General features: G+C 41.6%; 1 protein-coding gene across 1 annotated transcript in view; it reads left to right on the top strand.

Annotated features, from left to right (window-relative positions):
• The window catches only part of ACTR6 (actin related protein 6), a 34,855-nt gene extending 11,759 nt beyond the window's left edge, over positions 1 to 23,096 (top strand). The window contains exons 3-11 of the mRNA XM_077472295.1: positions 3,477 to 3,545; positions 4,341 to 4,464; positions 4,543 to 4,678; positions 4,858 to 4,914; positions 7,740 to 7,838; positions 7,914 to 7,992; positions 16,169 to 16,340; positions 17,587 to 17,725; positions 22,843 to 23,096. Coding sequence (XP_077328421.1) covers positions 3,477 to 3,545; positions 4,341 to 4,464; positions 4,543 to 4,678; positions 4,858 to 4,914; positions 7,740 to 7,838; positions 7,914 to 7,992; positions 16,169 to 16,340; positions 17,587 to 17,725; positions 22,843 to 22,972 — 1,005 coding nt within the window. The 3' untranslated portion in view covers positions 22,973 to 23,096. The remainder of the gene's footprint in view (positions 1 to 3,476; positions 3,546 to 4,340; positions 4,465 to 4,542; positions 4,679 to 4,857; positions 4,915 to 7,739; positions 7,839 to 7,913; positions 7,993 to 16,168; positions 16,341 to 17,586; positions 17,726 to 22,842) is intronic.
• Positions 23,097 to 26,219: the final 3,123 nt, after the last annotated feature.

Raw genomic sequence — 26,219 nt, 5'->3', positions numbered from 1 at the left:
AAGGCCGCCAAGGTCATTTTGGCGCCTCTAGGTTAGAACTGTAAACATTTTAACGGGAGGTGCATTATCCACTTGCATGGAGATAAGAGAAGTAAGGCACCAGTTCATCCACACTGGCGTGGAGTTCACTGCAGAGCGGCGTTCTGAACAGCTGTTTTTTTTTTTTTTTTTTTTTTTTTTGCCTGCTGGCTAGAATTTCTCCCCCTCAGGCATCTCTGGGACCATGGCGATGAAACTGAAGGCTTGGATCAGGCCAATTCAGAGGCCACAATACAGCGCCAGGCATGCTGACGTCACTGGTGGGTTGCAACGGCGGCATGCGTACTAGTAGATGGGATTCTGGGCACGTTCCTTTGTCAAGCTAGTGAGACTTTGGCTGATAACAGCCTTATATATGCCTTGGAACACTGCCATCTAGTGGAAAGGATGTGACATACTTTCCAACATGAAATACTCAGAGCTAAAATAATATAGATATCAACACGCTGTTAAAGAGGAAGTAAACCCTGATGAGTTTACTTCCTCTTTCATTCCCTGCAAAGGTAAAGCATAATGGACTACTATGCATCGCATAGTAGTCCATTATGTGTCACTTACCTGACACTGGAGCCAGCGATGTCACCGCTGTCCCCTGTAGTCCGGCGCATTCATCTTCTCGGTGGGTCTCGCAGCTCCGCCACTGTCATTCGGCGAACCCGCGATGACGTAACTCCCGCGCACGGGAGCCGCCATGTGCGGCATATTCGCCGTTCACGGTGCCGTGCTCAGTGCGCCTGTGCGCCGCTGTCTACGGCGCATGTAAATATTTCCTAAACCGTGTAGGTTTAGGAGATCTTTCTTGGACCTACAGGTAAGCCTTAATCTAGGCTTACCTGTAGGTCAAAGTGTGTTGTAAAGGTTTACAACCACTTTAACCCTGCCTATGGTTCAACAGAACTAACATGACATTACATATCAACTTCAGTTCTTGAGGTAATTCCAAAGCATAGGCAATAAAAAATATCTAAAAATAAAATTTGAGCATAAAATCAATCTAACACTATTGCATTCATTTCTTTGGATTAAATGGATTTATTATTATGAAATTAATTGTGTGTGTGTGTGTGTGGGGGAAGAAAATTTTATATAGGAAGATGCATGAAATTATGACTGCTATATATCCATGTAAACAAAGTGTAAATTAATTAAAAGAATATGTTTACACTCTGTATATCACACGGAGGCCAGTAGTACCTAGATACCTATTGCAAAGCAATATTATTATTTTTCATTTTTTTTTTTTATAAATGTATGCGATAATAGAATTCATATGCACTAATGGTGGTGTCTAATGTAATGTTTTTTGTGATGAGGAGGTCATTGCACCTTAAATGGGCTATTGATAGTAAAAGGAGGGAGGGGTTCTTTTTCTTTTTTCTTTTTCTTCTTTTTCTTTTTCTTTTTCTTTTTTTGGGGTAGGAATGGAAAAAATGGGTTGGGGGTAGATGTTTAAACATTAACAGTAACACTGTTTACTTACTATTGGGATGAACTTCCCACCACCCCAAGACAGAAAAGTATTTTTATATGAAAACCATCATAAGGAAGAGATACCTAGGGGAAGAAAGGGTAATTATTGTTGGAAAATGTTGTTATAATATAGTAGACACCGCTAGTTCCTCAAGAAAAAGAGTAAGGAAGAAAGGAGATTTCCCAAAAATAATTATTCAGAGGAACTATTGGTATCCACAAATATTAATTTTATTTTATTGAACAATTTCTACATAATGACATAATTAATGAATTAAAATAACCAACCTCCACCACATTCATATAAAATTAGACGATTGTCTAAAGATACAGGTGGCCACCACACACAGACATACAAGCCTCTCTGTTATCATGCACAGAGATTTCTGTGTTGCGTCCTATTATGCTGCGTACACACGATCGGACTATCCGGCGGGTGTGTGTGTGCGCTAGTCCGCCGGACTTTTGAAATGAACAGACTTGCCCACACTGAAATTCTGTTTATTTTGAACGTGGCTCCAGGTAGACGGCACTAGCGAAGGAAGTGAATGTCGCCACCTCCATCGGCGAGATTGACACCTCGCTAGCCCCGTCACCTGGTATGAATTTAAAGGGGAACCCCTACAAGACGGCGTGGGGATCCCCCTCAAAGTCCCCTTCGCTAGTCCCGGCTACCTGGAGCCACGTTCAAAATGAACGGACTTTTCTCCATGTGTGGGCAAGTCCGTTCATTTCAAAAGTTCGACCCCCCCGCAATAGTCTGTAGGGTTGTCCGCCGGACCTAGCCCGCCGGAAGAGTCCGGTCGTGTGTGGGCAGGTCCGCTCATTCAGAAAGTCCGGCGGACCTCCGCTGCACAGTTTGGCGGTTTGTTCGATCGTGTGTACGCGGCATTATAAGCATGAGGTGGGGAAAAAATGTATGGGGAGCACAGCGGTCCATTTAGTAGTTCTAGCAGATTCTTAATAGATGTGAAGTCAGATCTTCAGACCATCTGTCCGGTAGCTAAATGGGTAATAAAGTCTGCTTGAGATATCAAATGTCACCCCTAGTAACGTAGTCCGCTTTGATTTTGACAGTAGGTTAACATAAATACACCCCCCTGCAGTAACAGACCTAGATTGTCCAGCTAGCACTAGCAGCTATGGACTGGCTAATAGATCCTATAGGACAAATGTGGGAATACTAAGTTATTTGGATAGCTCCAAGTAGATGTTGGAAAGGTCTCACAACTTGTCCCTATGTCCAGAATCAGTCTCGTCCAAGTCCCTAGGTACAGCTGTCTTCGGCTGGATTATGGTCTTAAGTGGGGGGGCCATGTTCATCCCAGGTCTGCGTGTCTCCTATGCACACTGAACAAAATGTAAACAGTCAGGCAACTATAGAATGAGCGGAGATCTTGCGGGTCCTTGCGAGAGCTCACAGAGACGTACGTCGGCACAGAGGGGATGGTCTGAGTAGTGGCTCGTCCGCACCTCCTAGTTCGTTTAGTCCCCCTGGCGAAAGAATCGAGACAAATAAATCCAATATGTTTCGCGTTCATAGTTTGCCTTGTAGTGCACCGATGTCATCGGCGCTTGCACAGTGAAGAAACAGCCCTCAGTGCCATTTCTTCCCCAGCGTGTGCCGTGAATGGCGGCTCCCGCCAGTCAGCCAGAGCCTGCGGCCCTGGAAGGAAGAGGGGCAAAGATGGATGCTTCCACCAGTAGGGACATTGCGGGCGATGCATACTAGCCCATTATGCTTTTACTTTACAGGAGAATAAAGAGGAAGTAGAACCCATCTGGTTTTACTTTTTAATAAATCGCCTTTCTGTTTAAATCTGGGTCTTTGATGAAATTAAATGCCACATATGGAGTTTCTGTGATTTATAACAGTTGTTGATGGTAGGTTGTTAATTTTACTATATACAGTTGAACTGTGTTCTATATGCTTCAGTCAGTAACAAAATTGTTATTTGTGATAACAGGGTTATTTAGTGAACTGGGATGTCCAAAGACAAGTATGGGATTATCTTTTTGGAAAGGAAATGTTCCAGGTAAGTTACTGTAACAAAATGTCCCACTTGAGTGCTTTTGTCATATACTGCCTCCTCCAGTCTGAATATAGATATCAGATATTCCAACCGCTGACAATCAAGAACTATACAGTACTTGTTTTGGCTGCTGAACATGAACTGTTTATTGAAACACAGGTAACACTCGGGACAATTTACCTCTTTGCATTCAGGGTGGGGTAGACTGTCCAATCAGCAGGGAGAGCTGTTGGAGGAATTCCACTCCCTCCTCATAGCAAATACACATGCACATCCCATAATACTTTTCTCTCAAGGTAGACAGACACAATAAAACAATGTAATACAGCCACACCCCAAACGACCCAGCAGAGAGCACACTATAGTATGAGACAACATATAACTCATATACTAATATATACATTTTTCTCAGTGTGGTTGTACAGGGAGTCTGATTTAGTACAGATCAGGATCAGAATGGGTTTCTCGGTCACCCTGTGCCTTTAATAGACACAGGGTGACTTAGACATAGGAGGGAGGTACACGGGTAGCTGAAACAACCTCTCCGAGGGATTCTGGTTTCCAGTCACAGTTACCTTTTTTTATCTTGTGGGGCATTTAAAAAAAATGTATCCATAGAATTATGAATAGTTTTTTTTAGGCCACAGGCATGTTGTAGCTGTGATGCAGCTTACTGGGTTCCTGTAAGCAGTGCTGGTAATGTGTATGTGTGTAGTATTGGGATCTAGTTTGTATAAGCATTATTTTCTTGTTTTATTTTTAGTAGTGATTAACTTTAATATATGTTGTCCTGAATAGGTAGACTTTGGAGAAACGAGCATCATCATCACCGAGCCATATTTTAACTTCAGTTCAATTCAAGAGTCAATGAATGAGATTTTGTTTGAAGAATATCAGTTTCAGGCAGCTCTAAGAGTGAACCGTGAGTATCTTCTCATATTTAGTCTTCTGCTTTGCTTTAGGTAAAGTATTTTAATTAAGTTTTTGACTTCCATTGAAGCCGGGGCTCTCAGTGCACACAGATACTTCCATGACAACCCATCAGAATTGTGCTGCATCATCGTGGACAGTGGCTATTCATTCACACACATCGTACCGTACTGCCGAAGCAAGAAGAAACAAGAAGGAATAATAAGGTGGGTTGTTGGAGTGACTTGGCACAATCATTTGGAAAGAAATGGCATCTTGTGACTGTTGCTGTACAAGACCTGGCATAGCACATACATTTGTATATTAGCTTAAGCATCACATTTTGGCAGCAGTAGGTCAGCAATACTTAGCTTTTTTTTTTTTCCCCCACTGTTTTATTTTTTAGAATCAATGTTGGTGGTAAGCTGTTAACAAACCATCTAAAGGAGATCATCTCATACAGGTAAATGCACTGAAAATGAAAATCTTGCATATGTTTTATGTTTCTCTGCACACCTTTTTCTGCCACAACAAAAGTGTATTCTTGACCTGAATTCTGTGTATTGCTTGTCCACTACTGCTATAAATATTAGAGGAAAGGAACACTGGGGGTATAGTTCAAAGAAACCTACAAGCTGATTTTGCCTATAGAAACCAAATGTTTTTTTGGGGAAAATCACAACCAAAAACCTGATTGCTTTTTCTATTTATTTATTTTTTTGCTTTAGTATCACAAACCTGGACTTTTTTTTTTTTTTAATACAAGTGTAATATATTTGGAATATTGCAAATAAATATGCAATACTTTTATAGCCAGAAGATGAAGCTTTAAGGCTGTTTTCATGTGTTTTAACAGACTATTCTTAGTCACTCTGTTGAAAACAACCATTACAGAACTCAATAGCACAAGCTAAAATTTGCATACATAATTCAGAGAGTTAAATGACCCCTTCCTGTCTGCCTGCTCTGTTCAGAGGGGGTCCTTTTTTAGAATTTCAGATTATAGGGCAAGCAGCTTCTGTGTTCCCCTTTTATAACCCATAGAGGGAGAATCAGTAAAACTAGTGCACACAGATTCTGGTGTATCTGCACGGTAACCAACCAGCTTCTAGGTTTTAGCCCACGTTCATATTGGCTGTTTGGACATGCGATTTGACATGTCAAATCTCTGGCTATTGGCAGCAACAGCACCGTCTGAATCAGTGCCCCGCCGACTTTGCAGCTCTGCACCAAGTCCCAAATGTAGTTCCTGTACTACTTTTGGCTACTTTGGGGGCAATTTGAATAGACCTCTGTGCATGAACCTGCACCGATGTCTGTCAAATCGCCCCTGAAGTCGGACTGCATTGCCAGTTTGAAACTGTGCGAGTTCAGCTAAACACACACTATTTCAAACCAGCCCTTAATGTGAACCTGGGCTTATTGTCAAAGCTTAATTGAACAAGGTAATTGTTTACTATGCACAGCTGCACCAATTTTAGTAAATATTTCCCCCCAGTGTTTTGTGACACCAGTGTCATTGGTGCATCTTCTACTCAGCCTTAGTGATTTTGTTACTACAATGGGTAAAACATATAACATGTTACATTGGAAGTGTGCCACTCCCTTTTTCTACACACACAAAAATCGCCTATAGACAAAGTGGTCCTTAACCACTTGCCGACCAGCGCACGACGAGGTACGTCGACAGAATGGCACGGGCAGGCAAATGGGCGTACATGTACGTCCCTTTAAATTTGCCGCCCTGCCATCGGGGGCGCGCTCCCGCGCTGGTTGGGACCTCCGTGAGTCCGGTCGCGGGACCCGCAGACTCGATCGCCGCGGGCATACCCGCGATCGTCTCACGGAGCGGCCAAATGAAGAAATGCCGTTGTAAACAGCATTTCTCCATTCTGCCTAGCAACTAGTGACGCTGATCTCTGCTCCATGTGATTGGAGCAGAGATCGGTGTTCACTAAATGAAAGCCCAACCCCCCCACAGTTAGTAACACACCCCTAGGAACACTTAACCCCTACACTGCCACCCACTGGTTAACCCCTTCACTGCCAGTGTCATTTACACAGGAATCACTGCATTTATATAGCAGTGATTACTGTATAAATGACAATGGTCCCAAAAATGTGTCAAAAATGTCCGATGGGTCCCCCACAATGTCGCAGTCACAATAAAAATCGCTGATCGCCGCCATTACTAGTAAAAAAAAAAAAAAAAAAATTATTAATAAAAATGCTATAAAACTATCCCTATTTTGTAAACGCTATAACTTTTGCGCAAACCAATCAATAATCGCTTATTGCAATTTTTTTAACCAAAAATATGTAGAAGACTACGTATCGGCCTAAACTGAGGGAAAAAAATGTTTTTTTTTATATATTTTTGGGGGATATTTATTATAACAAAAAGTAAAAAATAATGCGTTTTTTAAAAAAAATTGTCGCTCTATTTTTGTTTATAGCGCAAAAATTAAAAACCGCAGGGGTGATCAAATACCACCAAAAGAAAGCTCTATTTGTAGGAAAAAAAGGACGTCAATTTTGTTTGGGAGCCACCTCCGCACGACCGCGCAATTGTCAGTTAAAGCGACGCAGTGCCGAATCGCAAAAAATGGTCTGGTCTTTGACCAGCAAATTGGTCCGGTCTGAAAGTGGTTAATTAAAGTGGTTGTAAACCTCAGACATGAAATATGAACACAGCATATCCCTCTATGGTGTTTATTTTTCTCAATCCAGAGCAGGAAGTGTAATTTTTGTCTGCTGCTTACTTCCTCTGCTAGCTGCATGAATCACATCTGACAAGTTTTCCTGACCCCAAGAAAAGTTCACGGGGGATCTCCAGCTGATTGATGGCCTCAGCTCTGTTCCTGTGCCTTTTGTGAAGCTCTCCTCCACTGAGCATAACTTCAGCTCTCCACCCACTGTTTTCCAGAGCTGATAGATCCTGTGTAAATTGCACTTTGAATGGATGTAGGGGAAATAGAGCTGCAGATAAACTAATACAATTTGTGTAGGAGGATTTGTTTAATCTGTGTATCAACTGAGTCCAGTCACTTCACTATGTAAGGGTTTACAACCGCTTAACGGTGCTCTGTGTTTTAAATACGTTATTGAGTGTCTTCAACCAGATTGATATAAAACTAGATAACTTGTATTGTTAAGATTATTTCATAATTGAGGACCAGCATGACCCATTTATACTTCCCTCGATCCCATATATTGTAAAGGTTTGCGTGCAAGCCTTGGTGATACAACAATATTCTGCTTATTGGTTGTAAATGTTTATTTCTGCAGACAGTTACATGTAATGGATGAGACACACGTTATTAATCAAGTGAAAGAAGATGTCTGCTACGTGGCTGCTGATTTCTATAAAGACATGGAGGCTGCAAAGTATGTATTCTGAGAAAAAGATTGCATTTTATCTGCTGAGACTGACAGAACTGACAAAAATATTGTGTTTTACAGATTGAAAGGAGAAGAGAATTCTCTGATGGTGGATTACGTACTTCCAGACTTCAGCACAATCAAGAAAGGGTATATTAAGGTATATTGTTCTTGAGACCCATCACTGTGGTTTCCTATTACTATCAGTCATGTTTCACACAGACTTTAGCTGCTAAGTGCAGTGTGAAGAGCAAGCGTTTTATAAAGAATTTGCAGAGCTTTCAGCAAGCTTTGTTGAAGCTTTTAACCACTTCAGCCCCAGAAGATTTGGTTTCTCAATGACCAGGCCATTTTTTGCGATATGGCACTGTTGCTTTAACTGACAATTGCGTGGTGTCGCAACGCTGTACCAGAGAAAATTTACGTCCTTTTATTTCCCCCACATATAAAGATTTCTTTTGGTGTTATTTGATCATCTCTGCGGCGTGTGTTTGTTTTTTGTTTTTTGTTTTTTTTTTTTTTTTTTTTTTTTTTTTTTCACTATAAACAAAAAAAAGCGTCCGTTTTGGAAAAAAAAAAAAAACTATTTTGTACACTTTGATATAATATCCCATTTTATTTTTTATTTTTTGTCAATTTAGGCCAATATGTATTCTTCTACTATTCTTTTTAGTACAAAATGGGGGATAGATTTATGGCATTTATAATAAAAATATATTTTTATTTTTTACTAGTAATGGTGGCGATCTGAGATTTTTATCATGACTTGCGACATTATGGCAGACACTTTTTTGATACGTTTTTGGAACGATTGACAATTATACAGCGATCAGTGCTATAAAAATGCACTGATTACTGTATAAATTTCACTGGCAGGGAAGGGGTTAACACTAGGGGGCGATCAAGGGGTTAACTGTGTCCCCTGACTGTGTGTTCTAACTGTAGCGGGAGGGGATGGACTATAGGAATGACAGATCATGGTTCGTAGTTATTAGGAACTCACGATATGCATCTCCTCACAGAACAGGGATTTGTGTGTTCATATATACACACACACACACACACACGCACACACACACACACACACACACACACACACACACACACACACACACACACATCCCTGTTCTGCCTCTCGTGCCCATGATTGCTCACGGCTGGTGGTCATCGTGACCGCCAGTCATAAACTTTGGCACCCCTGCAGTGCAGCGGGCTTGTGCGTGCACACGCCTGATATCCCGCTTAAAGGAGCCAACGTACAGCTACGACTGTTCATGGCAGTGATTCTCAACCAGGGTTCCTCCAGAGGTTGCTAGGGGTCCCTTCAGCATTGGGCAATTTCTGCCTCTCAGATAAGTTCCCACTGACGCCAAATTGATCTTTTTAGCCATCTGTAAGGATGTTATTCTTCCCAATGACCACAAGTGTAAGGACCATTCCTCCCACTGACCATCACACTAATGTATCAAGTGTTTTTAGCAGGGGTTCCCCGAGACCGGAGAACTATTTCAAGGGTTCCTCTGTGTTGAAAAGGTTGAGAGGCTGGTTCGGGATCGTGCCAACCTGCTGTAGTATGACGGCGGCTAGTGGGCAGGTGGTTAAATTACCATTCATCTCCAGTTTGTAAATGTTAAACACAAATTATAATAGGCATGCTGATTGCTACATTAAACAAGCTGCAAGCAGGCTTCAGCATGACTTGAATCTAGTGGAAAGCCTGCTAGTACCTTGTTTAAAGTGACAATCAGCATTCTCATTAAGATCGGTGTATAACATTTCCTAACGGAAGCTCAGGGGTTAGAGAGCTGCTCAAAGCTTGCTTTTTACTCTGCTTTTATACAAGCTAAAGCCCACATGAAACGGGTGTAAGCAGCGTTTTGATAGTAAGCTTAAAGTAGCTTTCTAGAAGCATTTAGAGCTTATTCCCACAGGGAGCACTAAAAGCAAGTAGTTTAGCTGTGGCTTTACCACCCCCTTGCTGCCCACCTAAACTAGGGCATGCAGTCCTGACTGGCTGTATGCCCTACACATGTACACATGCAGCGCCAAAATTAACCACTTACAGACCGGACCATTTTGCTGGTCAAAGACCAGACCACTTTTTGCGATTCGGCACTGCGTCGCTTTAACTGACAATTGTTCGGTCATGCGACGGGGCTCCCAAACAAAATTGACGTCCTTTTTTTTCCCACAAATAGAGCTTTCTTTTGGTGGTATTTGATCACCTCTGCGCTTTATTTTTTTTTTTTTTTTTTTTTTTTTATAGACATAAATAGAGCGACAATTTTGAAAAAACGCATTATTTTTTACTTTTTGTTATAATAAATATCCCCCAAAAATATATTAAAAAAAACATTTTTTTTCCCTCAGTTTAGGCCGATACGTATTCTACATATTTTTGGTAAAAAAAATCGCAATAAGCGATTGATTGCTTTGCGCAAAAGTTATAGCGTTTCCAAAATAGGGATAGTTTTATGGCATTTTTATCAATAATTTTTTATTTATTTTTTTACTAGTAATGGCGGCAATCAGCGATTTTTATTGTGGCGGACACATCGGACATTTTTGACACCATTGTCATTTATACAGTAATCACTGCTATATAAATGCAGTGATTCCTGTGTAAATGACACTGGCAGTGAAAGGGTTAACCAGTGGGTGGCAGTGTAGGGGTTAAGTGTTCCTAGGGGTGTGTTACTGTGGGGGGGTTGGGCTTTAATTTAGTGAACACTGATCTCTGCTCCAATCGCATGGAGCAGAGATCAGCGTCACTAGTTGCTAGACAGAATGGAGAAATGCTGTTTACAACGGCATTTCTTCATTCGGCCGCTCCGTGAGACGATCGCGGGTATGCCTGCGGCGATCGAGTCTGCGGGTCCCGCGACCGGACTCACGGGGGGTCCCGACCAGCGGGTCCCGCGACTGGACTCACGGGGGGTCCCGACCAGCGCAGGAGCGCGCCGCCGGCGACGCTCTCCCGATGGCAGGGCGGCAAATTTAAAGGGACGTACAGGTACGCCCATTTGCCTGCCCGTGCCATTCTGCCGACGTACATCGGCGTGCGCTGGTCGGCAAGTGGTTAAGAGGCATGTCGCATTTAGATGGGAAGCACCGAGTACTAACTTTCACTCTAAAATAGCTGCTAATAAGCTTCAAGCAATACTAGCAGCTTGTGTTGCGCATCTAAGCTTGTTGAAAACTCAGCAAATGCTTTGTAAAAGCCTTCTGTTAACACTACAGTTATACTTCAGAAGCTGAAGCCTTTGTGAACTTTGTCTAAAGAATGGCTACAGTGTCTTGGAAAAAGTATTCATACCCCTTGACATTTTTCACATGTTGTCTTGTTACAACCAAAAACGTAAATGTATATTATTGTGATTTTATGTGATAGAACAACACAGTAGCACATAATTGTGTAGTGGAAGGAAGATGATAAATGGGTTTTAAATTTTTTTTTATTTTTTTTTTTACAAATATGTGAAAAATGTGGCATGCATTTGTATTCAGCCCCCCTGAGTCAATACTTTGTAGAACCACCTTTTGCTGCAATTACAGCTGCAAGTCTTTTTTAGATATGTCTCTACCAGCTTTGCACATCTAGAGTGACATTTTTGCCCATTCTTCTTTGCAAAATGGCTCAAGATTTGTCAGATCGGATGGAGCGCGTCTGAACAGCAATTTTCAAGTCTTGCCACATATTCTCAATTGGATTTAGGTCTGGACTTTGACTGGGCCATTCTAACATATGAATATGATTTGATCTAAACTATTCCATTGTAGGTTTGGTTGTGTGTTTAGGGTTGTTGTCCTGCTGGAAGGTGAACCTCCGCTCCAGTCTTAAGTCTTTTGCAGACTCGAGCAAGTTTTCTTCTACGATTGCCATGTATTTGGCTCCATCCATCTCCCCATCAACTCTGACCAGCTTCCCTGTCCCTGCTGAAGAAAAGCATCCCCACAACCCGATGCTGCCACCACCATATTTCACGGTGGGAATGGTGTGTTCAGGGTGATGTGCAGTGTTTGTTTTCCGTGACACATAGCATCTTGCTTTTAGGCCAAAAAGTTAAATTTTGGTATTGTGACCAGAGTACCTTCTTCCCACATGTTTGTGTCCCCCACATGGCTTCTCGCAAACTGACTTATTATGGCTTTCTTTCAACAATGGCTTTCTTCTTGACACTCTTCCATAAAGGCCAAATTTTTGGAGTGAACAACTAATAGTTGTCCTGTGGACAGATTCTCCCACCTGAGCTGTGGATTTCCGAAGCTCCTCCAGAGTTACCATGGGCCTCTTTGCTGCTTCTCTGATTAATGCTTTCCTTGCCCGGCCTGTCGGTTTTTGTGATTGGCCATGTCTTGGTAGGTTTTCACTTGTGCCATACTCTTTCCTTTTTCGGATGATGGATTGAACAGTGCTCCATGAAATGTTCAAAGCTTGGGATATATATTTATTAATAATTTTTCTTTTTCTTTTTTTTATATATACCTAACAGTGCTTTAAACTTCACAACCTTATTCCTGACCTGTCTGGTAGGTTCCTTGGCCTTCATGATGCTGTTTGTTCACTAAGGTTCTCTAACAATCCTGAGGGCTTCACAGAACAGCCATATTTTAGCCTAGGCTTATATTGATGCGGGTGAACTTGCACGATTTCAAACCTGCATGTCAGTCCGACTTCGGGAGTGATTTCAGCAACATCTGCGCGGATGTCTATTGAAAACGCCCCCAAAGTCGGCGGTACACTGATTTGGATAGTGCCGATGCCAGCAGTAGGAGGAGATTTGACATGTCAATGTCATGGTCCAATGTAAACGTGGGCTGAGATTAAATTACAATTGCTAAGGCCGTTCATGGTGCCCCTGGTGAGGCAAGCCCACGTGCAAAAAGGCTGCCGTTTACTGGGGGGGGGGGGGGTGTAAAGTAATTCTATAATACCTGTGGGTTTTTATATCTTTCAGAACAAAACTGACAACCCCAGATCCCCTCATAGCTCTAAGAGGAGGTGCCCCTCCTGTATCACTACACTTTTTTTTTTTTTTTTTTTTTTTTTAAGGATTTCAAACATTGCAGCTTCAGACTGCTCTTCTTTCAACACAGCAGGGTAGTATTACCATCCACTAGTGCAGGCCCTCCAGTAGTCTCCAGGGAAGAGGCTGAGGAGGAGCCAGACAGCAGCCTTCTGCTCCCAAGAATCAGAGGGAGAAACTCTAGAAGGGGATTCCAGAAAGCCATCCAGGTACAAACTGTCACTGAAAGAGGTGGACAATCTCTTGGGTGGCCATTTATACTACACTAGGTATGCAAACAGAAAAGAAACCCCTATCTCTACGTGAGCAAATGTATGAAGGCCTAGGAGAAGAGGAAAAAATAAATAGTTACAGTCCATGACATTTTAGTAGAGGCAATAAAAGAATGGGAGGACCCATAAAGGAAACCTTTTTTTTGAAAAAAAAAAGGTTTCCATTTACAGATGATCCGGCAACCCTTTGGAATAAGACCCCAGAACTAGACTCTGCTTTCTCCCAAGTCTTGAGGCACACAGACTTGGCCTTTGAGGACATGGGGGTCCTGTCCAATGGATATGAGGATGGACTTCCTCTTAAAGAAGTCATGGGACTCCACGGTGGGAAGCCTAAAAACAGCTATGGCAGTAACTTTAGTGGCCCAAAACGTAGAGTTTTGTCTGACTCGGATATAGGCCCACATTGAGGAGGGAACTGCAAAAGAGCAGATTCTATCCTCTTTCCCCATGCTCCTTCGAGGCATTGCATATAGCGCAGATGCATCAGTGGAATTGGTACAGATGGCAGCCAGATCCTCTGTCTTATCCAACTCCGCAAGAAGATCCCTGTGGCTAAAGACATGGCAGGGGGACTGTGTGTCTAAAGCCAAACTTTGCGGGATCCCATTTACAGAGGACTTGCTATTTGGACCAAGGTTGGAGAAAGTGCAGGATCGCACGGCGGACAAGAAAAAAGCATTTCTGCTGAAGTTTAAACCAGCCTGGGGACAGCCACAACAAAATAAAAAGAGGCAAAGAGGGGACCCATGATCCCGCTTTAGAGCACCCAAGGGCGAAAACCAAAAAAGACCTTGGTACAGAGAGGGAAGGGCAAAGGAGGGGCAATTTTTTGTGCTCCCGAACCAGCCAGCAACAAGCCAGTCACGGTGGGAGGAAGACTGAGGGGCCTTCCTCTCACAATGGAAAAAAAGCTATCCTCCAATCGGATCATATTGAGAACAATAGGAAACTGGTATCACCTGGGGTTCTCAAGATCACCCCCAAACAGGTTTTACATCACGAACTCCTGAAAAACAAAGAAAAGGCCAGAGGATTAATGAAGGACATAAAAACTAAGAAAACAGAAAGTCATCACCAAAGTACCAATGGAAGAAAGGGGTCAGGACTTCTACTCTCACATATTTGGGGTACAAAAACCCTTGAGAAAGGTCAGGCCAATACTCAACCTCAAACCTCTCAATCTAGCTATAATCTACAAAAGATTCAGGATGGACTCCATATATTCAGTAAAGGCTCTATTACCTCCAAACTGCTATATGGCTTCCCTGGATCTAAAGGATGCATACTTGCACATCCTGATAGACTTGCCCAAAAATGTTGAGATTAGCAATAAGAATGAAGAAGGAAACCATGCACCTTCAATTTCGGGCTATACCCTTCGGCCTATCCTCTTTGCCCCAAATTTTTACAAAAATGTTGGCGGAAGCCCTGGCGACACTTCGAGTCAAGGGCATATTCATCATCGCCTATCTAGACGATCTTATACTCTTTGCAATCTCTTCCGTGAAATTACTAGAGAACCTGAAGTACACACAGGCATTCCTAGAAAATCTAGGTTGGTTGGTGAACATAGAAAAATCCAACCCAAACCTAACTTGGCAAATAATATACTTGGGGTACGTACTAGACTCAGCACAACAAAGTTTCTACCCAGGGAGAAGGTACAAAGAATCCAAGAGGAGATGAAAGCCTTGCAGGCCAATCAATCATGCTCAATAAGACAATGTAAACATTAGGATTACTAACCTCGGCAATCCCGGCAGTACAATGAGTGGGTTTACATTTTCGGCCCCTACAGATGTTCATCTTTAAAAGTATGGGACCGCAAACAAGATTCCTTATGCCGCATACACTCGACCAGACTTTTCAACAGACTAGGTCTGAGGGTCTTCCTGACTGACTTTTTCAGCGGAGTTCCGACTGACTTTCCGAACGGACTTGGCCACACACAAGCACACCAAAATACGACGGATTTGAACGTGATGGCGTACGACCGGACTAGAATAAGGAAGTTCATAGCCAGTAGCCAATAGCTCAGAATACTTTACAATCTAAAACGTCACATCACTCCCGAAGTTGTCTTCTGTTGTACAAGAATTTTTGTGTAACTTTTAGTAACCATTTTCGATATGAGACTAGAACACGACAAAAAAAACAGACGATCATTCATCCGATAATCTTTGTGTGTGCCAGGCTTTAGAATCCTAGGAACCTGCAGTTCTCTCCATATAAAAAACAGAAGTTATTATTAACTCGAACCAACAGGCCTATATCTTGAGTGATTGAATTTCTGGCAATATGTGTAAACGCTTCCAAGTGGCATATGTCATCAACCTTCCGAAGCCATTGGGCTGCTGAGGGAACAGAACTTTGCCCCCACAAGGTGGACATAAGAGACTTTGCGGAATTCAACAAATGTAGGGCTATAGACCGTTTTTAGACCTTCTTCTTCTTTTTTTATTATTTTTTTTTTTTTTTTTTTAGACCTATTGGTTCAGTTGTGCAGTGAACAAACACTACCAACAATATAAAATAAAGAAGCTGGTACATTTTACTTTCTGTTGCTTCCTCTTTAAATATCCGCTCCAATTAGAACAGTCACCCTTTTAAATAGGAACTGGTTAATAGCCCTCTAAAGATTAGCTAAATTAATCTATTATAGTTTTATTTCATACAGTAGTCTATAATTCCTGAGGATTATTTGATGGAAACCCTTCATAACACAAACATTGGAGAAGTCAATGCTGACTTTCATATGATGCAGATTGCCTGGCTGTCAGGTCAACAGTCGTATTTCAGAAATTAAATATTTACCATCGTGATTTCTGTCCTCCTTGTCTCATTAGATCTGCTGATATCAGTTTCTTAGTTGGACCTTTCATTATAATCACTTTCAAATAAACATTTTGTACCAGTCTTCATCTGATTGCAGTTTGATCAGGATTTCTTTACATTTGGGGACTATAGGTGTTTTGATCTACTTGCTTTGAAATCATAGCAAGACATTTTACTGAGTGATGTGATCTTTCAACAGCCAAGGGAGGAGATGGTGTTCAGTGGAAAGCCAACAGCTGGGGAGCAGATACTTCGTCTAACTAATGAACGATTTGCAGTACCAGAGATACTGTTCCACCCGTCTGATATAGGAATTCAAGAAATGGGTATTCCAGAAGCCATTGTGCACTCCATTAACAATCTTCCTGAAGGTTAGTGTGCGTTTTTTAATGTCCGTCTCCATTAGGAAGCTACCAGTAATTAAAAGAATAGGCACTTTTTTTTTTTATTCTTTTTTTTTTTTTTTTATATTTCCCCTTTCCTTCTAGTTAGTTCACATGTAATATATAGATCTACCACGTTGTTGATTACTAATTAGAACATATTAGTATGCTAAAAAAATTAAAAACTTGCCTGAGACAGCTTGCATGATTCCAGCAAAACTGGTTAAGTTCCAAGTTTGTTCCATTGCACTGAGGACTGATCAGTACCCATTTATTGCAATTTGTATGATGGGTATTACTGTATGTTAATGGTCACTCTGTGGGTTACTTTTTTTTATGAATATGAAGCTTGCTCAGTGACTTATCCATGATTAATGTTGTTTTGTCCAAGGGCATAAACATTTTGCATGGATTTTTACATTTTTAATCCTGTATATATTTTAATTACGTTAATTATGAACTCATTTAGTGATGACAGTTCCCCATGTATCAGAAAGGCTTGCATGCCAAAAGGACTATATAGCAATAGAAACTGTGCTACTATATTTGGATGTATAATGGATGCTATAGACTTGCTATTATATTGGGTTTTTGGGTACTTTTTTGAGCCTTTACATATATAAATTAGGGTAATTGGTAAAATGTATAATTTACAACTTTTGAGCGATGTGTAAAATCAAATTTGGTTTTACACCCTCTTGATATAATCAAAGTGATAATTAAATCCATCGTGTTTCTGTTAATATTTATATAGTCCTTAGGAGCCTGTGTTGGCAGGCTTTTGTTTGCTTCAAACACATTTTTCATTAGCATACAGGTTTATAGGACTGCACAACCCACTTTCTGCAGGTCAGCCTGTCTATTGATTTTTAATGATCCACCGATATTGGCCCTCATTGTAGTTAAACTGTTGTAGTCAGATGGAGGCTTTCATGTTTTTTTTTTTGTGTAATAAGCAATAGGCCTAATTTATCGATAGCACGTGATTAGCAGAACTTCCGTTTGCCAGCTGGCTATTTAAACTTCTTGTGCACAGGGATAGGCTCTGTAGGAGGAACTGAGCCTTCTACTGCTTGCTGCCCAGTCTCCTAGGTGGCAAGGCATACAGTATACCCAGTGGTCTGTGCCACCCCATGAAATTAGGTTTTTAGTACAAAATTTTCTGTAATTTTAATCCACTTTTGTATTACTTAAAGAAACATATTTGTTTTCCATTTTTTCTTTTCCATAATAGAAATGCACCCTCATTTTTATAAGAACATCATCCTTACTGGAGGAAATTCCTACTTGCCAGGATTTAAGGCTCGAGTGTATTCAGAGGTGCGAAAGCTCACTCCTACAGACTACGATGTGTCTGTTATTTTACCAGCGAAGTAAGTATTATGTGTTGGAGCATGGGATGCTGAGATGTATGATCATCCCTTCATTGTGTCTCTAAATACTGCCACACTGCATTATGGTGCCTGCATTGCCAAGCAGCCTCTTCTTCCTTTTTTTTTTTTTTTTTTTTTTTTTTTTTCTCTTTTCTTGAGCTTTTGCTCACCTCTCACTATATTTTCTTTGCGGTCTTGCTGAATCTAGTAGTGCGTACGAGGCTTTACTTTGTTACTTACCTGGAAGTATTCAGATTGGAAACTCTGGTTTGCTATTCTGAATACTTGTTACAGCACAGTGTCTCAAAGTATTAAAGCCAGAAACCGCCCTACAGCTAGTTTTTTCAAAGCATGTTGGCAATGGTAGAGCCAATATTCTACCCCCCCCCCCCCCCCCCTTTTTTTTTATTTTTTTTATTTTTTTTATTTTTATTTTTTAAAGGGGCTGTAAACCCTCATGGTTTTTCACCTGAACACATTCTATGCATTAAGGTGAAAAACCTTTTTTAGTGCTGCAGGCCCCCAGCCCACCCTCAACCCCTGGTTTAATTACCTGGACGCTGTCATCCTCTGTCCCGGAACGAGCACACCATCTGTAGCTGGTGTCTTGTCCCGAGTGGATAGATTGATAGCAGCACAGCCATTGGCTCCCGCTGCTGTCAATCAAATCCAATGACGCGACGCAGAGTCCTGCATTTTGTGTGTATGAACACTGATGCAAGACTCTGGAGCGTGCCCGCATGGGTGTCCACAAAGGAGAGCTCTTCTCCAACATGCACACTCGATGCGGGGAGGAGCCACCAGTGGTGTCGGGACTCCAAGGTTCGAGCCACTCTGTGCAAAACAAACTGCACAGTGGAGGTAAGTATGACAGGTTTGTTATTTAAAAAAAAAAAAAAAAAAAATGGGGGTTTACAACCCCTTTAACTCTTTTTGCTGCTGGAGCCTTATTTAATTTTTTGGTGTGCAAATGCACATTTGCTACATAATGCAATTAAAACAGGCCAATATATATATATATATATATATATATATATTTTCCAAATGCAGAGACCCTGTAACAAAAAACAATTGCAGTTGCAATTTATATTACACAAAATTGGTGCTACTGTTTATCAAAGGTATATTTTCAGTAAAAAAAAATGCACTAATTTTAGTGCACACAGACCATATAATCCTTTTTTTTTTTCTGCCCACGAAACAAAGATGCCCATAGACAACGCTTTGAAAGCCTTTATAGCTCATCAATTTAGCGTTAATTATAAATGATGACCCTAGAACTAAAACCACTTACACTGGGGTGCATGGTGACAGCTAATAGTAATACAGTAGTTAATCCTTTCAGAAAAAAACTAATTGGTTCCAGAGGGCCCAAAAAGCCCTAATTTAGTGTGCAACTCATTTCTTGGAGTGACGTCCAAGATAGTCTCTAGGTAAAACAATCCCCATTTATATAGCAGGTATTCAGTAAAACGATCTAGCATGAATCAGATCCAGAGCCCAAGTTCAGCCATGACAGAGTGTGAGTAAAAAAAAAAAAATATTCTTTTGTGTTCACATGTCTTAAACCTAGTACACATGGGCCGAATGTCACACAGTTCAATAGAAGCCGTCCGAAATTCGGACCGTGGGTACGGCAGCTGGTCCGACAGAAGCTGGCCGTTTGGCCACCTTCGGTCAGCGCTCTTAGCGAATGGCAGACTGTAATGCTCAGGTAAGGGTTGGGTAGTTTTGATTGGTGGCTAAGCAGGGTATGTACTTTATCTGACTATACTTTTCTTTTAAGGCACTTATGCTCTTACATATATTTATCTTGTAACTTTTTGTTTTAAAGTGTAAGTTCATCTTTAGCACAAGATATCGTGTCTAAGATAGATAATCGTGATGCGCATAATTTTTTGTAAAATTAGCTTACTCCTGTGTTCTGTATTTTTTTATTTTATTTTTTTATTTTTTTGAGGAATTAAAAAAAAATGCACTCAAAGCTTCTTTTTCCGCTTCCTCCTAGCAATGTTCTCTGGGACTGAAGTTCACTGAGCTAGTAAAATAAAAAAAATTCCCACTTGAATTCTCTGTGTGCTTGTAGAGGAGGGGTTGGTCAGACGCAAACAAGCTTTTCACTTAAAGCGGAGTTCCAGACACTCACTTGTCCTGCGATGCGGCCGCACAGAGTTTCGCTTCTCTCTCTCCTTCCTCTACCTGGTGCTGTCATAGAAACTGTGGGCACCCGGCCGTGACTGCTTTTGGCTTCATGGCCGGGCACGCACTGCACAAATGCGTGAGTCTGGCTGCGCTCCGGCAATAGCCTGCATCCTGAGACGTGTCCCAGAAGATTGCAGAGAGGGAGGGGCCGCCTAAAGGTAGAAGAGATGGAATTCCCTCTCAAAACAAGGTACCCACTCTCCAAATGTTGCATCTAAAGCAGGGATATGCAATTAGCGGACCTCCAGCTGTTGCAAAACTACAACTCCCATCATGCCTCTGCGTGTTATGCTTGTGGCTGTCAGTCATCCTTACTAAGGGGGTGGAACTCTGCTTTTAACTCAGCTGTCATATTTCAAAAACAGTTTTTTCTATCTCTTTTAATTATGTGTGTGTCTCTCTCTCTGGGCACAATTCACTAAAGCTTAAAATACAGCAAAAAAAAAAAAGTGGTAAAATAGTGCAGTGAACCGCCTCAGATGATACTGTATATAGGGAGATTTGCTTAATCTCTAAGTTTTATTTATTTTTTTTTTTACATGTATATATGCTGTCTTCATCTTTATATATCCTTTAGAAAGTGCTCTGCGTGTTAGATTATCTCTTCCTGTTTAACACTGCAGTGAAACCTGGGCATACTGCAAAAACAGCTTGGCAAAGGAAGAAGGGAATGTGCAGAGCTGTTAGATTAGCACAAAGCTTGCCCTCTATTTATAGCAACTGCCCTGCACACACACTTCAGGCTGCTGTCTCAGAGGACTTGTCAGCCTGATGTTTGACAACAGAGGAACTGAGGAGGACTAACAGGCCAGGTTTTATGTATTACCTTGGGGAGATGCAGACTAGAATACTGCAATCACTGAGCAGCAAATGATATCACCTGTGATGTATTTGTTATCTTGCAAACCTGGCCTGTTAGCGGGCCCTGAGGACAGGGTTGATGAGCACTGAGCTACGGGACATAGTGTTTCGAGGAGACAAGACAACAGATATACATCCCAGCTCTAATTTCATGAATGGGTTTACACCCACTTTAATCGCTTCCCGGACCAGCAGCGGGCATCCCCCCCCCCCCCAGATATTAGGAACTCATGATCTGTCATCCCCTCTAGGCTAGTCCCCTCCCCCTACAGTTAGCAGTACACAGAGAACAGTTAACCCCTTCCCTGCCAGTGACATTTTTACAGTAATCGGTGCATTTTTTTTATAGCACTGTTTATATGTATAAATGGCAATGGTCCAAAAAATATGTCGTGTCCGCCATAATGTCACAGGCCTGATGCAGATTGCCGCCATTACTGGTAAAAGAAAAAATGCTATCAATCTGCTGGCCATTTAGCAGCCAAATCTTCCTGGCCTGAAGTGGTTAAGTCCCCATGTCAATCTATGTAGCACTTTCATTCTCTCCCTGTATCTGTCTGCAGCCCTGAAATACTCACATGGTGAGCAGCGGTTGTGTCCCAATATACAGGGACTGCCTGTGCATCCCTATGCAGGTAAAAGCAGTCCTCGCACTGGGAATGCATTGATCCATCCCGTGTGAAGGAGGCCTTATGGCGACAGTGTATAAGGTCTCATTTACACTTGCGTGTGGTAAAACCCTATGTCATGCTCAGCAGTCACTACCACCCATCAAGCATAACCCATTCAAGTCAATTGGACAACATGGTAACGGCAGACAATGCATGCAGTTGTGTTGTGATAGTCCAGCATTTTGCGAATTACAACGGGCAGCAATACATTTCCTCCTTATCGCCTATTATATGCTCAGAAGAGCGATCCTAATGGGGGATTACTGCACCATGCAGACTTGGTTTACAAATGTGATTGGTCATTGTGATCACATGGCACAGGGCCAATTTATATACCCAGATCTGTGATCGGTAGTGTCCTTCCCAAGGGGTGTGCAAGGGATTAGGACATTTTTATTAAAACCACCTAAATCTAGGAAGCTCCCACTTGGCTGTTTATGTACAGTGGCTGGGCGGGAAGCAGTAAAAGAAAAAAGGTGTCTGTCAATGCAGGTCCGTGTCATTCATGATACCCAACACCTGCAGAAAAAAAAAGCCACCTGTTGAGATGTCTGAACATCATTGACCATATGTGGACATGACTATCTGGGCAATGACGCGATTGTGAGCCCATACACATTTATAAAATCTGGTCATGTCAATTTATATATTCAGGGATGTCGCTCTGAGCCCTCCCTTTGTGGGAGTTAAATGGTGGGTTCAGACTTCTGGACAGGTGGTGGGTCAATAAGCATAGTTTGAGAGCTATAGGTGACAGACCCAAACAGAACACAGGGCTTTTGGTGGGCACTGCAGGGTGGCCTATTGACTACGGGCCCTAGCTTTTAAGGGAACACTACTTAGGTGTGTGCCTGGGGGACCCGTGAAGTGGTTTTGCTTCAGATACAAGGCCATGTCTCCCCAAAACACAGACTCCTAGATACATATTTGGTGCTTCTATGCCTAAACCAGCACTGAGCGCTTGAGACTCGGAGCAGATGTTGGTGTAATCCGCTCAAGCAACCTGAGGCTCTCCTGCTATAGTCTGTTTATTAAGGCATTCAGTGTTTAAATGTGTCTCTCCCATTGTGTGGTGTTCATTCCCATTGTTAATTAAGTCACCTATTGTTTCTGGGGTGAGCAGCGTGGCAGCTAAGTGAGCACAAGAAATGTTAGTGTGGATGCACAGTAGCATGGGAATGCTACATCATTACACAGGAGGAGCTGAAGTTGGGACGAGAGCAGAACTATTGGGGCGGCTTTTTGATAACGGGTCCACTTTACAGGAACATTATTATAAAATGTTAACTAAACCTTTAAAAAGTTTAAACTTTTATAATTCTTATAGAATACTATTCTTTATATACAGCATGACTAAATTCTTTTTTTTTTTTTTTTTTTCAGCCCTATTTCTTATTCCTGGGAGGGTGGGAAGTTAATATCCGAAAATGATGACTTTGAAGACATGGTAGTGACAAGAGAGGACTATGAAGAGAATGGGCACCTGATCTGTGAAGAGAAATTTGATATTTAATTAATTTGTGTACAGGTCGACTTTTTTTTTTAAGCCATTTTAGTACTGTAAATAGGAACCATTTCATGATTATTTATTTGATAACTGACAGTTTTGTATGAATTAAATAGCCTTCTCTAAATGGTCTTGGAGTTGTTGTTGTTTTTTTACATTAGAGACATAAAGATTTCAGCTTGTAGGGTAAATTGCCTTCGGCTGTCAACTTACCGTTATACATATACGGTAATGAACAATCAACTATCATGAAGTAGGTAAAGGATCCTGCAGCTGGTACTTAAGTTTATTTCTAAAGTGTGGTTACAATTTTTTTTAGTTATACAAGGGCATCTAAATTCCTTTCAATAGTAACGAATAGATTGTAAAGAAAAATTGCATATTTCCTGATTTACTACAAAAGAGTTGTTACTGGAGAACAGAGCACAACACTGGTGCAGACTATCCTTGTTGCAGGTCCATTATTCAAAGCAGTGAAGCAAGAGTGTCAATTATGGTAGCCAAGCAGCTTGCATTTTCAAAAAAGACAGATCAGCAATGGAAGCCTACAGGTTTCCTTGGCGCATCAGTGGTTTGAATTTACTATTTAAGGGAGTAGAGGGTCATCCACTCATGTGTAAGATTTAAAAAAAAAAATCATGTTTCTCCGTTGCATATGATTGAGTATTCTTTGGCTTCATCCTCCTTCAGTAAGCAAAGTTAGTAAATAAAGCCTGATGTTTATCATTATTTACTCATTTATTTGCAGAGTTCACATGGGGTTTGATTTATGTGTAGCTTTTTTTTTTAAAGGGGTTGTAAAGGTAAATGTTTTTTCACCTTAATGCATTCTATGCATTAAGGTGAAAAAACATCTGACACTGCCGGCGCCCCCAGTCCCCCCGTTTTACTTACCTGACCCCTCGAAAATCCCGCGCTCGCCCCCGCCGTCCTCTTCGCCGCTCAGCCTGGCCGCGCTGATTGGCTGGAGTGGATGGATTGAAAGCAGCGCAGCCATTGGCTCGCGCTGCTGTCAATCACATCCAATGACGCAGCGCGCCAGGGGGCGGGGCCTTGTGATACAGCGAGCGGCTATAGCCGCCGGCTGTATCACGGGAGCGCGCCCGCAGGTGCTTCTCACCAATGCGAGGGAGCTCGCATTAACGTGAGAAGCACCTGCAGGAGGAAGCAGAGACAGCCGCCGAGGGACCCCAGAAGAGCAGGTTCGGGGCCACTCTGTGCAAAACGAGCTGCACAGTGGAGGTAAGTATAACATGTTTGTTATTTTAAAAAAATAAAAAATTTTACTTTACAACCCCTTTAAGTATTCACGCTGAAATATATTGACAGGGACTTGTGTACTGGCTGTGAATTCATTTTACATGCCACTGCATATTTTGGCCTTGACTTTGAAGGTACGTAAATATACAGATAATGAATGTATCTGATATTTTACATCTGCACGAGACTTGAAGTCCTGCAATGCCCCACATAATTTCATTGTTAATGTGTGCAGAGAAACATCAATGCGAGACTTTTGCTTCTATTGACAGAACAGTTCCTAAATATGCCCCTAAGCCAAGTAACACACGAAGAAAACATCCAATAAAACGTATAGTAAATAAAACTTTTTTTTTTTTTTTATTAAACATTCCATATTACACTTATGGCATTTAGGCACATACTAAAAAAAAAAAAAAAAAGAAATTTATACAATTACAAAAACACTGAAAACTGTCACACAGGGAAAAACATAGCTGTGATAAATGTAGCATTGATACAGGAAGTTATGATGTATTTAAAACAAAAAAACAAACCCTGCAACACTTGAACTGAATTCCGGAAGCTGTGCCAACAAAAAAAAAAGTAGGCAAAAGGTCTAAGCACTGGTATTACCTTTTGATCTTTCTTGCTGTCAATATTTTAAAAATAAAAAATATATGTCCACCCGGCTGAGTCATTTAGTGTTCTCTGAATGTGGAAACAAGTACCGCCATCCTTTGCAAATGTTGGCTTGTAGTTCTCAATTAACTACCAAGGCGCTGTTGTAGTCCAATGATTCTTCCTATCAGAGTGTAATTACCTGCACGTATCGGAGGTACAGGAAAACAGATGCACAAACATTCTGCAGGACTGTGGCATTACACCACAATCTGCTGATTGGGGGTGCAAAGCTTTAAAGGCTCCTAACAAAAAATTTGTTTGTAAAGGTGAACTTATCCTTTAAAGATTTGCTTCCTTATCACTCTTAAGACTGTTGTTCAGGGGCTCATTTATGTGGCTCCCAATTTGGTGCGTCGCCACCAAGTTTTACAGGCCATTTTTTATTTTTTTTTAACTGCATCCAGTTCCTCGTTTTCTGTTTTTTAGGTCTGTGTTGCCGATATGTGCACGCATCAATTGGACATGCTAGTTCAAGAACCATATGTCCCTCAAAAGGATAATACAGAAAAATAGGACTTTTATAACAGCTTACCTGTAAGATACTTTTCTTTTGAGGTGCATCACAGTGACTCAGTAATTACTGATGGGTTATAGGGCATCACTAGGCGATTGGACACTGGCACACCCTAGAGAGGAAGTTCAATCCCCCATATAACCCCTCCACCTACTGAAGGTACCTCAGTTTTGTAGCAAAGCAATAAGTATATTAGAAGAGGGGAGGTACCTGTGTGTCCTGTGATGTACCTCAAAAGAAAAATTTTACAGGTAAGCTGTTATAAAAATCCTATTTTCTTTCTCGTACATCACGGGACACAGACTAATTACTGATGGGATGTCCCAGAGCAATGCTATCTGAGGGGAGGGGAACCACACAACATAGCGGTACAGGGTCCTCGGGTCTGATTACACCCTGTCTGCAGCGCACTACACCCAAAAGGTGATGTCCTCATGCCTCCTCACATCCACCTGATAAAATTTGGTGAATGTATGGCCTAATGACCAGGTTGCGGCCTTGCAGATTTGAGCAATGGAGGCCTGGTAATGCACCGCCCACGCAGCACTAATAGCCCTAGTGGAGTGTGCCTTGATCTGAAAAGGCAGAATATTTTGCTTCAAACCATAAGCTTGAACAATTACTTGTTGAATTCATTTAGCAATGGTAGATTTTGACGCTACCTGTCCTCTCTTAGGACCCTCTGGCAATACAAACAAAACATCCATTTTGCGAAACTGAGCAGTCGCTTCCAGATAGGCTTTGACTGCTCTCACTACATCCAAAGAATGTAGTGAGTTCTCTTCCATAGAACAGGGATTTGGAAAAAAAAAAAAG

This window comes from Lithobates pipiens, unplaced genomic scaffold (genome assembly GCF_037356315.1).
Source record: "Lithobates pipiens isolate NorthernLeopardFrog02 unplaced genomic scaffold, aLitPip1_a1.2 Scaffold_8, whole genome shotgun sequence".
Lineage (NCBI taxonomy): Eukaryota > Metazoa > Chordata > Amphibia > Anura > Ranidae > Lithobates > Lithobates pipiens.
The sequence above is the reverse complement of the archived record's forward strand: the minus strand, read 5'-3'. Positions and strand labels throughout refer to the sequence as shown.